Source organism: Anomaloglossus baeobatrachus, chromosome 2 (genome assembly GCF_048569485.1).
Source record: "Anomaloglossus baeobatrachus isolate aAnoBae1 chromosome 2, aAnoBae1.hap1, whole genome shotgun sequence".
NCBI lineage: Eukaryota > Metazoa > Chordata > Amphibia > Anura > Aromobatidae > Anomaloglossus > Anomaloglossus baeobatrachus.
Genome location: NC_134354.1, coordinates 372,080,222 through 372,095,533, shown reverse-complemented (window position 1 = coordinate 372,095,533; position 15,312 = coordinate 372,080,222). Strand labels below are relative to the sequence as shown.

At 42.4% G+C, this 15,312-nt stretch overlaps 1 protein-coding gene across 2 annotated transcripts in view; it reads right to left on the bottom strand.

Moving 5' to 3' along the window:
• Window positions 1–15,312, bottom strand: part of CSF3R (colony stimulating factor 3 receptor) — a 111,699-nt gene that overhangs the window by 45,674 nt on the left and 50,713 nt on the right. For both annotated transcript variants that reach the window (XM_075336045.1, XM_075336046.1), the window contains exons 2-4: window positions 11,776–11,913; window positions 8,983–9,095; window positions 1,590–1,865 (exon numbers count right to left, since the gene is read on the bottom strand). In XM_075336045.1, the coding sequence (XP_075192160.1) occupies window positions 1,590–1,865; window positions 8,983–9,034 (328 nt within the window). In that variant the 5' untranslated portion in view covers window positions 9,035–9,095; window positions 11,776–11,913. The remainder of the gene's footprint in view (window positions 1–1,589; window positions 1,866–8,982; window positions 9,096–11,775; window positions 11,914–15,312) is intronic.

The following is a 15,312-nucleotide window of genomic DNA, read 5'->3' as shown; positions in this document are numbered from 1 at the left end:
ACTTCTATATACAGTGTATATATATGTATATATATATATATATGAGTGTGTGTGTGTGTGTATATATATATATATATATATATATTTATTTATATATGTGTATATATATTTATATCTATCTTATTTTACTTGTTATGACATAAGCTAGATCGCTATGATGTAGCTTTTCTCTCTCCTCTTCAGACTCTTTTCAGTGATTTAACAGAACAGAAATACTTTGGTTATACAACATTATATACCCCATCAGCACGTATTGAGAGGAAATCTGTCTGCATGATCTAGCCCCTCAAGCTGCCCATATGGGCATATAGGTTTTTGACACAAAAGCAATATATACTTTTATTAAGTGATATGTTGGTGTATTACTCGAAAATAAAAGATATTTTATTCTATATGCAAATGAGGCTTAAGTGCTTTGGGGACCATTTGAGCACTTCCCAAGCCTCTGTCTCACTGAGTCTATTCCCACAAAGCAACAGCAACTTATGCTTGACTGACACCACATTAGCTTGACTACACAGCCATTGAGCTGTGAGTTAAGTAGAAGGAGGTAGCCCTAGGTGGGCAATAAAGCCAGGGTTGCAGAGGTTCAGAAACTTCCACACTTCAGCCTCATTTGCATATAGAATAAAACATCCATTATTTAGTTTTGGAGCTTAGGTTTTTTTAAAGAGTAAGTAACTGTTATTTTAAATTTTTCCTAAATCTTGTACTTGTAAAAGTTAGACATTTTGTAATATATCATATTAAACAAACCTGTTTCTTTTTCCTCCTGAACTGATCGATTATCCTTAAAATTACCAATTCAAGGGTTTCCCCAAAAATAAGATCTACCCCAAAAATAAGCCCTTGTAGGATTTTAGGAACTTTTTTGAGTATGCTTAAAATATAAGCCCTACTTCAAAAATAAGCCCTAGTTGCGTTTCCATAAGAAAGTGTCCAAGTAGCTAAAAAAGTTAAAGAATACAGCAGGATTCCATAAAAGAAAGCAGACACCCTCAAAAGAATGCAGACAACCCCTTCCCCAAGAGCAAAATCGCACTCACCAGACCCCAAACAATTATAGTTGGCAAGTGCCGATGGTGGATTGACTATCTAATAAGCCATATTATAAATTCAATTATTTAAATATGTACTATTGATTTTAGAAATTAAAATTAAAATGATAGTTACTCTTTAAGTAAAGGCACAGAATGCCTTTTTTTGTTTCAGAGACCTATAGTTTGGGTTTATAGATCACACTGAGCCTCTAAGCCGCAACTTCAAGAGTTACCAGCTTGGGCAAAATTGTTATATCCATATAACGTAAAAATGTTCTCCCTCTCCAATTCTTTTTTTTTTTAAATGTACGAGAGCAGGTAATGCAGGCACCGTGCCGGTCTCTGCTCTGAGTTTATTCTAGTTTTGACTTGAGTTGAAGTAACCAGATTAATGTGACCAGTGCTGGACAATCCTATGGAAAAGGCTGTAGCGGCATTTGCCTACAGAACCTGACATTGTGCACACAGCATTTCATTCCTCATTTCATTTTTTATACTGTAAATTTAAAGAACCCACTAAAGTCTATTTAAAAAAAGACTAAAACTTACAACCAGCCTTAATTTTAACTTGGTCCATGGTTTGCAGTCCGTCACCACTGCTGTTATAGCACTGGAGCAATCCTGAGGTTTTATTGAAGTTTTTAAAGTCCACCGTACATGTGCTTCCCTGTTCAGTGTTGTAATGGCTGCATGGGACAAAATCATCATCCAGTTTCAACATTACTTGAAAGTTCTCATCTTTCTGAGAGCAGTGGCAGGAAGCAGACAGAGAAGAACCAATCTGAATGACTGAGGAGGCTACAGTAATCCGACAGGTTTGGCTGCCTATGAAAGGAGATGATGCAATATGTTATATGAAAAATTATTGTATGGCAGTAGAGATATATCATATCATGTAGATTTTAATATATATATACACACATATATATATATATATATATATATATATATATATATATATGTGTGTGTGTACACTGTGTGCAGAATTATTAGGCAAATGAGTATGTTGATCACATGATACTTTTTATAGATGTTGTCCTACTTCAAGCTGTATAGGCTTGAGAGTCAACTACCAATTAAGTAAATCAGGTGATGTGCATCTCTGTAATGAGGAGGGGTGTGGTGTAATGACATCACACCCTATATAAGGTGTGCTTAATTATTAGGCAACTTCCTTTTCTTTGGCAAAATGGGTCAGAATTGAGATTTGACGGGCTCTGAATAGTCCAATAGGCTCCACCCACTTCGGACTCCGCCGCCCGCACACATGGCCCCGCTAGGCTCCACTCACCTCGCACTCCGCACACATTACCCCACTTGGCTCCACCCACCTGGCACTCCGCACACATTACCCCGCTTAGCTCCACCCACCTGGCACTCTGCACACATTAGGCCGCTTGGCTCTACCCACCTCGTACTCCGCACACATGGCCCCGCTCGGCTTACCTGCGGTGATGAAGTCCTGCCCTCCCGATGTCAGCGCTGTTACTATCTTCCATGGCCGCCGCTTGTCACATCACCTCCTCTCGCTTCCGACCCGAGACTGTGACTAGCGGTAATGTCACAGGCTCCCGCGATACTTGACTGTGAAGGCGGCGGTCATTGAAGTCAGTGACAGGTCTGTTGTCAGCAGTGCAGAAGATCATCACCGCAGGTAACGTACCTCGCTCCTGACAGCAGCACTGGTCATACCCTGCAGTGACCTGGGCTGACCTACTGATGTTAGCTCAGGTCACTGCATTGCTCTCCCAGCCAATGGGGAACATTCTGTTCTTCTTTGACTGGGACAGTGACTATGGTATGGATCGTCATGGAAACCCCTTGGATTACTGCAGACCTGGATGTGTTTTACTTTCTAATAAATTGGTGAAAGACGGAATGTTTTGGGGAGTGTTTTTTCAAATAAAAATGTGTTTGTCGTCTATTTTTTTTTATTACTGACTGGGTTGGTGATGTCGGGTATCTGATAGACGCCTGACCTCACCAACCCCAGGGCTTGGTGCCAGGTGACATTACACATCTGGTATTAACCCCATATATTACCCCGTTTGCCACCGCACCAGGGCACGGGATGAGCTGGGGGGAAGCACCAGGATTGACGCATCTAATGGATGCGCCACTTCTGGGGCGGCTGTGGCCTGCTATTTTTAGGCTGGGGAGAGTCCAATAACCATGGACCTCCCTAGTCTGAGAATATCAGACCCCAGCTGTCCGCTTTACCTTGGCTGGTAATCCAATTTTGGGGGGACCCCCACGTGTTTTTTTTTAATTATTTATTTAATTTAAAATAACAGCGTGGGGTGCCCTCAGTTTTGGATTACCAGCCAAGGTGAAGCTGCCAGCTGTGGTCTGCAGGCTGCAGCCGTCTGCTTTACCCTAGCTGGCTACAAAAATAGGGGGAACCCCACGTCATTTTTTTTTAAATGCATTTGTTTTTTTTTGGTAAATACAAGGCTAAGCACCCCATAGTGCCACATGAAAGGCACCAAAGGGTGCAAAATTACAAAATGCAGGAGAGTGGGACATTATGTGTCTTTCTGCCATTATAATACAGAAAAGACTGATATGAAGTGTATAAGCACAGGAAAATCACCAGAGCGCTCAACGCTGTGAAAAGCAGTAGAAAATGGCCCTTGAGTGAACATGTGACCGCCTCATGTAGGTTGAAGCTATGGATCCTGGGTAAATTTATGTATTTTCCCTCCTTCAGTTTTTTTGCAGTACGCAAAAAAAACGGAAGGCACACGGATGACAAATGGATGACATACGGACCATATACGGAACGGAAACGGATGCCACATGGATGCACCCGTGAAAAAAAGGACCGTTTTTTGCGGACCGCAAAAACGGATCGCTGGTGTGAATGTAGCCTTATTCTGATCTGCTGTTTATAAACAGCAGGCAGAAATAAGTGAATAGCGCCCCCCAGCGTCAGAAAATCTCCGGGGTATCAGGGGGTAGCTGAGACCCTGGAGATCATGATTCAGGGCAGTTTTTCCTGTCCACGCTCTTGTGATCACAGGTATACACCATATACCAATGATCACGTTACAGTAAATGACAGCGCCGGTAAAAAATTATTTATCTCCCATCTGGCATGAACAAACATCTCAGATGGGAGATAAATCTCCTCCCCGGTCCCCTCCGGTCCCCCGCTGTTGCCAAAGTGCCCCTCCCGACCCCCTCCCGGAAATCCAAGATGGCCACGCGCACAGCAGCGCGCCGGCCGCATTCACCCTACTCCTCTGATTTCTGTCACATGTGCCATGACACATGCGACAGAAAACTCCTCCCCAGGCCCTGCCAGGTCACCCCTATAACCCCACTGGTGTTCCACGGTACCTGTGCAGCGTGGATCCCACGCGGCCCCCTCCTTCACAATAGACGCTACCGCATGCACACAGCGGCTGTCATCTCAGCTTCCTGTGTTCAGACACAGTGAGTGGTGGTAACCATGCATCTGTAAGCTACTGCAATGCCCTGCTCATGAGGTAAGCAACATAGTTGATCAGGAGAGCTATACTACATTTCCAAATGGAGGTATTTGATTTTATAGTTGCCCTGCTGAACGACTACCAAACATGAGAGTCCATTATACGCCACAAGTAAACACATCTAAATAGCGAGCTCTGTTGTTTAGTATTCATTCAGCTGAATAACTGGACTTAAAGGGGTATGCCATCTCCAAGATCCTATCCCCAATATATAGTAGGTGGAATAGCAATAATATCAGCAAATACCAATATTTGGAAATGTAGAATTGTTCTCCTGATTAGGCATGCCCTTACCTCATGAGCAGGGCATTGCAGCTTTGGCAGCAACACTTATGACATGGACTCTGCTGCTGTGGACCTGGAGAGAGTGGGTGCAGATTCATTGCACCCACACTCCTTACATGTAGGGTCTGCACTCCTAGAAAATGAGGGATACGTTCCCTGAGCGTGTCCCCCCATATTCTAGATGGTCCAGAGTCATCGTGGGAGCCCCTTATTTTTTTTCCTTACAATAAATTGGTGAAAGAGGGAATGTTTTGGGCAGTGTTTTTTCAAATACATTTTTTTTGTCTATTTTTTTTTTGTTAGTACTGACAGTTTGTGATGTCGGGTATCTGATAGATGCCATGACATCACAAACTCTTCCTGAGAACATGGCTGATTTTTTTGGGGCTTTCTTATGATGCTACTCAAGCAATGTGTTTCAAGTGTGCATTAAAATACATCCACAGGTGTGTCTCTAATTAACTCAGATGAGCCAATAAACCTATCAGAAGCTTCAAAAGACATGACATCATGAAATGAACTGTCCCATATTGTTGAAAGGCATTGTACTCTTACAGCATGTAAACTTTTAACTTTGCAGAAAGTAATAAAAATGCCTTAAAACATTCTCTCTCATTATTCTGGCATTTGGCAAATATAAATAATTTTGTTTCCTAATTGACCTAAAATGGGAAAGGTTTATTCTGATTTCATGTCAGATAATGAGAAAAACCTGCAGTTGTGTTTTTTTAGATAGTGTATGTAAACTTCTGGTTTCAACTGTAGGTGTGTGCAAAAAATTAAATATATATACACAGTAGATCTACAGTGGGTGAAAGGGTGAAATAAGTACTGAATATGTCACAAATTTTCTAAGTTAATATATTTCTCAAGGTGTTATTGACATGAATCTTTCACCAGATGTCAGAAATAGTTTATCCAATCCCCACAGACAAAGAAATCAAACAACAGATGGACATAAATTAACCCCTGCACGATCTGCACAAGGTACTGTTGTTATCTTGGACTTATGATGTAAAAATATGAACAGTGTCATGAGGAGGACTGTTTAAATACTAATTCGAATTGAACCCCGAAAATTATTAAGCGATTCATGGATCAAACAATTGTTTGAACTTTGACATTAAAGGGTACTTTACACGCTGCGACATTGCTACCGATATATCGTCGGGGTCACGTTGTTAGTGACGCACATCCGGCACCGGTAGCGACATCGCAGCATGTGACACCAACACCACGAAGAACATCATACCTGTGGCAGCAAAGATATTAAGGAAAGGAGCGACGTGTCAACAATCACCGATTTTTTGATCGTTGACACTTTGCTCCTTTCCTTAATATCGTTGCTGCCACAGGTATGATGATGTTCGTCGTTCCGGCGGCAGCACACATCACTACATGTGACACCGCAGGAACGACGAACATCTTTTTACCTGCGTCCTCCGGCAATGAGGAAGGAAGAAGGTGGGCGGCATGTTCCGGTCGCTCATCTCCACCCCTCCTCTGCTATTGGGCGGCCGCTTAGAGATGCCGCAGTGACGTCGCTATGATGCCGAATGCACCTCCCTCTTGAGGGAGGGATTGTTCGGCGGTCACAGCGACGTCGCTGACAAGGTATGTGCATGTGACGCTGCTGTAGCGATAATGTTCGCTACAGCAGCGAGCACCAAATGTCGCACGAGCGATGGGGGCAGGTGCTATCGCGCTCAACATCGCTAGCTATCGCTGGTGATGTCACAGCGTGTAAAACACCCTTAAGTCCTTGTTAGAGAACAGCAAGTTGTGGAAAAAGTCCTGAGACATTGAACAGTTGGACATGTGCGTTCAAAAGATTAGAGAAGGTCTCATTAAGTTCACCTGAAAAGGTTATAGGGCATTTTATGATCATCCTGAATCTTACCTGATTGGCATGTTAGTAATATGCAAATTATAAAATATGGGGAAAAAAATTCCGATTCATCTCGATTTTCACCATATCAAGTGCAAGCACCACACGGAGAAATTTATGCACTAACACACTTTGACTGCTATAAGGTTATTAATGGTTGTCTGAGGGATGTTCTGCCATGCTGAATGCACTTGGGCACACAAATCATGCAGACCAACTGCTGGCAGCTCTTCTTGCAATTGCCGAACAATGACGTCCCAGATGTGCTCAATGGGAGACAAGTCCGTAAATGATACAGGCCATGGTGGCACATTTTAGCTGTGCAGGATGCTCAGAGTAAGGCTAGCTGCATGTAACTTAGTGTTGTGTTGAAAATGACTCCTGTGACAGTTTCACGTTCACTCTTCAAGGTCTCTTCATGTCGTTGCCTGTTTTCCAGCTATTTTTGCATACAAGAAAAAACTGAACTTATCACTAAAGAGGAAATACCTCCATTACCATTTTGCTCTGCTCCATAAATGCCTTCCAAAAGGGTACTGTGAGGTCAATGGAAGACCTGTAGGTGGACATCTGGCTTGTTGCCTTATGTCATGCAAACACCTTCTGATGTTTTATGTAGGCACTTCTTAATGCCCTAGGCTTAGTACATAATGTCTAAATTCACTTGCAGTACTGAATAGATTACTACTAGTGATGAGCGAGCATGCCCGCCATTGCTCGTAGTTCAATCGAGCATCGGCTTTCTCCGACACGACTCGAGTACCAAGCATAATTGAAGTTAATCATTTTCAAACTCAGATACTCAAGGCTCGATCAAGTAACGAACTGTGGCGAGCATGCTCGCACATCACTAATCAATACATACTAATGTTTGAAGTTAATAAGATCATGTGGGTCATGCCATGAAGTGGTCTTTACAAGGGAATGTCACATCAGTCCTTCTCCCAAAATTATGAGATGTCAAATTGTTCGGTATTTGCAAAGGGATCTGCCAGCAGTGGATTGTGATGATTTTCGTGTCTAATTGCATTCATTATGGCAGAACGTTCCTCACATAACTATTGACAGCATGTGAAGGCTTGTAAGTGTGTGTATGTCTGTAAGTGGCGCTCATAGTTGATAATGAATAAATTGCGATGTTTTAAAAATATTGTTTATAGTTTTTCGTTATTTGCATATCATTATCATGTCAATTAATTCTGTGATTTCCAGTACAATACTCCATGTTTTTTTCCCTCTTTGTGTTGCAATTTAAATATTGAGAAGTAACTATATATATATATATATATACATATATATATATATATACACTGTATATATACAGTGCTCAGAATAAATGAGTACACCCCCTTTGAAAAGTAAGATTTTAATCAATATCTGATTGAACACAAGAACAATTTCCAAACTTTTTTGAACCCATAACATGAAAGTAAGATTAATAATTTTACTTTCATTACAAAATCTTCAGTTTTACTCAAATTAGTTGATGCAAAAATCAATACACCCCTCATAAAAAACTACTACATCTGCAATTTTGTATTACTTGCACGATTTTTAAGGAATCACCAAGTTTTTAAGGCATTGATTGACCAAAAACATCTTTTTCCATTCTTAAAGAACAATCTCTTTTAGAGTTTGGATTCTGGATGGAGAGTGATGCTCAACTTATATCTTCAGAATTCCCCATAGGTATTTGGTTGGGCTCAGATCAGAAGACATACTTGGCCACTGAATCACTTTCATCCTGTTCTTCCGAAATACAACATTGACCTTAGTTCTGTGTTTTGGTTTTAATATAGAACAGTCCTTCTGTGAATTATATGATTCATGATACCATGAAACAAATGTAACTTTCGATACCAGCAACACTCACACAGCCCCAGATAAGGACACTGCTACCAGCATCTTTCACTGTAGGCACCATGCATCTTTCTAATTTGTGGGAGTATTTTGTAGTATGGGATACCATAGAATAGATTGATTGTGAAAGAAAACCAAAGGTTTTCTGACAAATATGTCTGGGTGTACTCATTTATGTTGAGCACTGTAAGTATATATATATATATATATATATATATATATATATATATATATATATATATACTTTCATGCTCTCTCCATCTTACTCCTTTCTTGGTGTATTAGTCTTGTTCTATTGGAATGGTCAAGATAAGAATACCCACTCAGCATTTTCAAGTGAAGTATATATTTTTGTGAAAATTGCATTTACCCCTCACTTGCTGGAGGCATAGTCAGGAGCCATGCATTGACTTACCTGCTACAAAAAGGAGAATCAGCACCAGCAGCACACTCAGGTAGTTGTGCATGTTTTTGGTTTTTTTACCCAATAAACTATACAGGAATTATGTTGCCTACATCAAGTTATGCCTAAAAAGTAAAAAAAAATTGTTATGTATAATAAATAGGCATAGATTGAGTATCGAGGAAGAAAATGGTCACAACAACAAAATAGTACCATAAGCATTAGTACTCAGTGATCCTGTGCATACTTAGAGATTTAGAAAAACTGTAACATTGTTTCTTATTATTAAGTTTGTTCAATTTTGTTCCCATCATCACCAATTTATCCTCACTAGCACAGGACGGCCAATTGGTAATTCTATTGACTGGGAAAGTGTAAACCTGTGTATTCTTGTTAGATTATACACTTGGTACATCTCAATTTGTTGGCTACTTGGGCTCTATATTGTTTTTCGACTTAAGTGCTGAGTATAATTGAAGTCAATGGGGGACTTGAGCATTTTCCCCAAAGATCTCTATTGACTTCCACTATACTCTGTACACAAGTTGAGACCATACAAGCATTCACCTGCTCGCTATGAGCACCTGAGTATGGTAATGCTTACTCATCAGTACTCGTTACGAGTACCGAACACCCGAGCACAGTAATGCTCACTCATCACTACTCATTACGAGTACCGTGCACCCGAGCATTGTCGTGTTCACTCATCATTATGAGTATCGAGCACTTGAGCATGGTAGTGCTCGCTCATCACTAGTCTCGTAATGAGTACTGAGCACCCGAGAAAAGTAGGGCTCACTCATCACTACTCGTTACAAATTCTGAGCACCTGAGCATGGTAGAACTGAAATATCACTACTCATTACGAGTATCAAGCACGGTAGTGCTCGCTCATCACTATTCAAGTCAATGGGGAATACTCACAATGTAACGAGTAACCCGAATTCCGCACTATTTGCTACTCGCACAAATAGTACGGCGTTCGGTTACTCATTACTTTGTGAGTATTCCCTATTGACTTGCATTGCACAGACTATTTGGAATGAATACGTGAGTATTACACAGTACTCATTATGAGTATAGTGAGTACGAATAGTTATGTACTCGCTCAACTCTAATCATAAGCATAGGTAAAACATTAGAGTTGGTGAAGACAGTCACTGATTTCCAACCTTTTCTAAAAGTCTTAAAGGGAACCTGTCAGCAGAAATGTCCCCTAAAACCTAACAGATTCCCCCTCTGCAGCTCCTGGGCTGCATTCTAGAAAGGTCCCTGTTATGATTGTGCCCACTTTCTGACCAAAAAAAAGTGTTTATAAAGTGGTACCTTTTTGGCTTCGGATTCGGTAAATCTGACACGGGGGCGGGCTGCCTGATGGCCGTTATTCTGCCCCCTGGTCCTGTATGCCGCCCCCATCGCTGATTTCCATACTTCTGGACGCCGCCCACTGCTCCAGCCATCCCCGCGCATGCCCAGTGCCAGTCTCACGGGACTGAGCAGTGTGACCGCTGGTGACGTGTGCGCAGACAAGTGATTATGGACGGGACTGTGACTGTTATCAGCAAGTACCCGCCCATAATCTCGTGAGCGCGCAAACCTCTCCAGCGGTCACACTGTGCTCAGTGTAGATGCTAGACTGTATGGGCTGCTTCCAGGGATGACGTCCCTTTGTCACGTGACAGTATTTTGAACACGCCCCTATCACGTGACAAAGGGACGTCATCCCTGGAAGCAGCCCATACAGTCTAGCATCTACACTGAGCACAGTGTGACCGCTGGAGAGGTTTGCGCGCTCACGAGATTATGGGCGGGTACTTGCTGATAACAGTCACAGTCCCGTCCATAATCACTTGTCTGCGCACACGTCACCAGCGGTCACACTGCTCAGTCCCGTGAGACTGGCACTGGGCATGCGCGGGGATGGCTGGAGCAGTGGGCGGCGTCCAGAAGTATGGAAATCAGCGATGGGGGCGGCATACAGGACCAGGGGGCAGAATAACGGCCATCAGGCAGCCCGCCCCCGTGTCAGATTTACCGAATCCGAAGCCAAAAAGGTACAACTTTATAAACACTTTTTTTTGGTCAGAAAGTGGGCACAATCATAACAGGGACCTTTCTAGAATGCAGCCCCAGGAGCTGCAGAGGGGGAATCTGTTAGGTTTTAGGGGACATTTCTGCTGACAGGTTCCCTTTAACACCATTCATACTGCGCAGACACAATGGCCCATTCATTTGCTCATGCTTCTATTTGGCATACATTTTTTTTCTTATATCACTTTAAATCCAAGACACCATGGTGTTAACGTTTTTTACTAGTTTTCTTCTGTTGCCAAAGTTGAAAAGTGAAAGTAATCTCTCTCCAGATGTAACTCGTTACATGTATAAAATTTAGAAAGGGAAACAATTGTTGTAAATGGGTATCTGCTCATTGCACGGATTTTTAGGCTGCCACACATTTCCTAATGTGCAACATTGATCTAAATAGTGTGTCCAGAAATTCATGAAAATGCTGCAGAAATATTAACATTTATGGAATAGATAGTCACAAAAAATCACTACATGTGGATGTTGGTTCATTTGTATAATCCTGCATAATAATAAACCTAGAAAAAGAAGCTCTTAGCATTATCTATGCACATACATGTTATGACTTCTTTTTCCATACACAGCATATCCATATTTCTTAAACAAGTAATTATTTTACCATTATTTTGAAGCCACTAAACCACATCCTATAGTATAAATTAGAATATTGCAGTTATAACAGACGATATTCTATACTTTATTTTCTGAAAAAACGCTCACCCTCATGTGTTTCTTAAAAATCCATTATATTGATTATAATCTTCGTTTTTTAGAACTCATTTACTGTTGGTAAAGTCCTGGCATCAGGGAGATCCAAGTGTTCCTACAGGGTCCGGTAGGTGACTACTTGCTACACCTCTGATAAATTCAGTCAAAAGAAAGATTACAGATAGTTAATGATACACGTCTCACAAATTTCTAGAGAAAGCACGTCAGGAAACCCCCAATGAGTTCAAACAGTAATTTTATATTCCCCGCTGTGTAAAGACAATTCATTAAATAAAATGCCGGAAGCAGGACAGGGGTCTTCTCCGACAAAGAAAATGTTCTTTTCCACCTTTCAATACTTTATTGCATGAGGATTTTTGAATGGATATATGGCCCTTTATTAAAGTCTAAGTTCACCGTGGATTACATATGTTTAGTTATATATATGTATATATACAGCTCTGGCAAAAATTAAAGGGGTTATTCGACTTAGTTTGCTTCTTTTGTGGGGTATTTCACTATTGGCCTACCTAGGAGCAGTTAAGTAGATAGCAACTACTTACCCACGATGCTGTCAGCACCTCTCCCACGGCTCAGAGTGGTCATGTGACCACTCCTGCCGGGATTTTGATGCTTCCTGTGACGTCATGACATCAGGGGCAGGACCTTGTTAACGGGCACCACAGCTGACGTCATGTTGCAGCCCTACTGCCTACCAAGTAAAGTGCGATGCAGCCCCCGACCCTTGTCATCATCCCTCGTCCCCTCCCAACATTTCATACTCTCCCCACCCCCTGTGTGCTACTATCTGTGCCCTGTATGTGCCGGGCCCTGGACAAACATGGGGGTCCACTTGCTCTTAGGACCGCGCTATTTGCCCAACAATGTCCTCAGCTCTTTATGATGCATGAGGCCCAGGTAATTATCTCCCCCCTCCCCTGTGCGCTGTGTCTCTGCACTCTGTGATGAACACAGTGTCAGGATCGCCTGGTGTTTGAATACTGCTGGGAGCAGAGACCTGTGATGTCACCTCACACCGCAGTCAGTAGCACTGAGCTCTGCATCGCTTAGCTGTAAGGACAGCACGGGATGAGAGACAGCGCCCGAGGGGGGGTCAGAAAAGACAGCGCATCGAGGAGAGAAGAGAGTGCATGGGTGAGAGACAGAGCGGGGGGATTCTATGTGTGAGTAAATACATATATATCATACACACATGGTGTATATATCTGCTATAGACTCCCATTAGGTGTTATACACAATGAGTGTGCAGAGGGTGGGCAGAAGGCGGGGCTGGACACTGAAGCTGGGCGGTGCCAGCTGTGAATGTGAAGTTCGGAAGTTAAACGTCATGTTTGGTTGAGCTGCAGGTAAATAACGTGGCTGCAGAGAATAAAGTAGTCATTCAAGAGGAACAAAAGTTGGAAACAAAAAAAAAAATAACGTAGGAATGTTTTAAATGACAATACAGCACAGATTAGCTTAAAGAAAAAAACTATTTTGTGGCCGGACAACTTCTTTAAGATACCACTGCACAGTTTTACAAAAATCAGCTTCTCTACATGTCGATTCCAGTTTCAGTTGAATTCTAACCAGAGTACAGCTCATTCTACTGGCCAACAGTGGCATAAGGTCACCGAAAAGCAGTGTGAAAGACTGGTGGAAAGCATGCCAAGACACATGGAAGCTGAGATTAAAAATCATGGTTATTCCACAAAATATTGATTTCTGAACTTTTCCTGAGTTAAAACATTATTAGTATTGTTGTCTCTAAATCAGTGTTTCTCAACTCCAGTCCTCAGGACCCACCAAACAAATCATGTTTTCAGGTTTTCCTCATTCAGGTTTTCAGGGTATCCTAAATGTTGCACGGGTGATGGAATTATTCTCTGTCTATTATTGAGGAAAACCTGAAAACATGATCTGTTGATGGGTCTTGAGGACTGGAGGTGAGAAACACTGATCTAAATGATTATGAACTTGTTTTCTTGGCATTATTTGGGGTCTGAAAGCAAAGGATTGTTATGTTATTTTGACCATTTTTCTTTTTCAGAAAATAAATACAAAATTTATTGCTTGGAAATTCAGAGACATGTTGTCAGTAGTTTATAGATTTAAAGAACAATTTACATTTTACTCAAAAATATACGGTACCTATAAAGAGAAAAATCAGAAAAACTGACAATTTTGCAGTGGTCTCTTCATTTTTGAAAGAGCTGCATCTAAATAAATATATATACATATATATATATATATATATATATATATATATATATATATATAAACAGTATACGGCAGCTGTATATCGGAGTTTGCACATACAGATTTTAGTCAAATCTCTTCTCACAAACAACGTTGGCATTAGGTTGTATTCAGGGCCGGATTATAGGCGGGGCAGGTGGGGCTTCAGCCCCGAGGCCCCCACCAAAAGAGCTTCCAAGGGGGCCCCCACCACCAGGGCCATACTTGCCACCCGTTAGCAATTTTTTTTTTCTTCACACCCGCTCCCCCTCCGTAAAGACAGTCTAATAAATCATAAATCAGCTGTGTTTTTGGCGGGGTGGGGGAGGGGGCGCACCTACATTTATTTGTATCTGCGTCTCTAAGACGCAAAAACAAACTGCGGGCGCAGGACGCTGATTGACCCCGGAAGTAACAGCGCTTGTACTTCCGGGGTCAGAGGTGTGCCTGCTCCCTGCTCTGCTGCGGCGTCCAATGCTGCGGACGTCACAGCAGGACGCCGCGGACGTCACAATAGGACGCCGTGGCCGCGGAGGAGAAGACCGGCGCCGCGGAGGAGAAGACGGACGCCGCGGCCGCGGAGGAGAAGACCAACGCCGCAGCCAGGAGAGGAGACTCACCGGAGCAGCAGCAGGAGGACGGCGGCCTATACCGGAGCAGCAGGAGGATGGCATCAGAGCAGGTAAGGGCAAAGCCGAAGAAAGATGTGTGGTGTGTGTGTGTGTGTGTGTGTGAAGCAAAGCTGAAGAAAGATGTGTGTGTGTGTGTGAGAAACAGAGCTATGTGTGTGTGTGTGTGTGTGTGTGTGTGTGTGAAGCAGAGTTGAAGAAAGATGTGTGGTGTGTGTGTGTGTGTGTGTGTGTGAGAAACATCTGTGTGTGTGAGAAACAGAGCTGTGTGTGTGTGCGTGTGAAACAGAGCTGTGTGTGTGTGAGAAACAGAGCTGTGTGTGTGTGTGTGTGTGTGTGTGTGTGTGAAGCAGAGCTGAAGAAAGATGTGTGTGTGAGAGAAACAGAGCTGTGTGTGAGTGAGTGTGTGTGTGTGTGTGTGTGTGTGTGTGTGAGAAACAGAGCTGTGTGTGTGAAGCAGAGCTGAAGAAAGATGTCTGATGTGTGTGTGTGTGTGTGTGTGTGAGAAACAGAGCTGTGTGTGTGTGTGTGTGTGAGAAACAGAGCTGTGTGTGTGTGTGTGTGTGTGTGAAACAGAGCTGTGTGTGTGTGTGTGTGAGTGAAACAGAGCTGTGTGTGTGTGTGTGTAACACAGCTGTGTGTGTGTGTGTGTGTGTGTGTGTGTGAGAAACAGAGCTGTGTG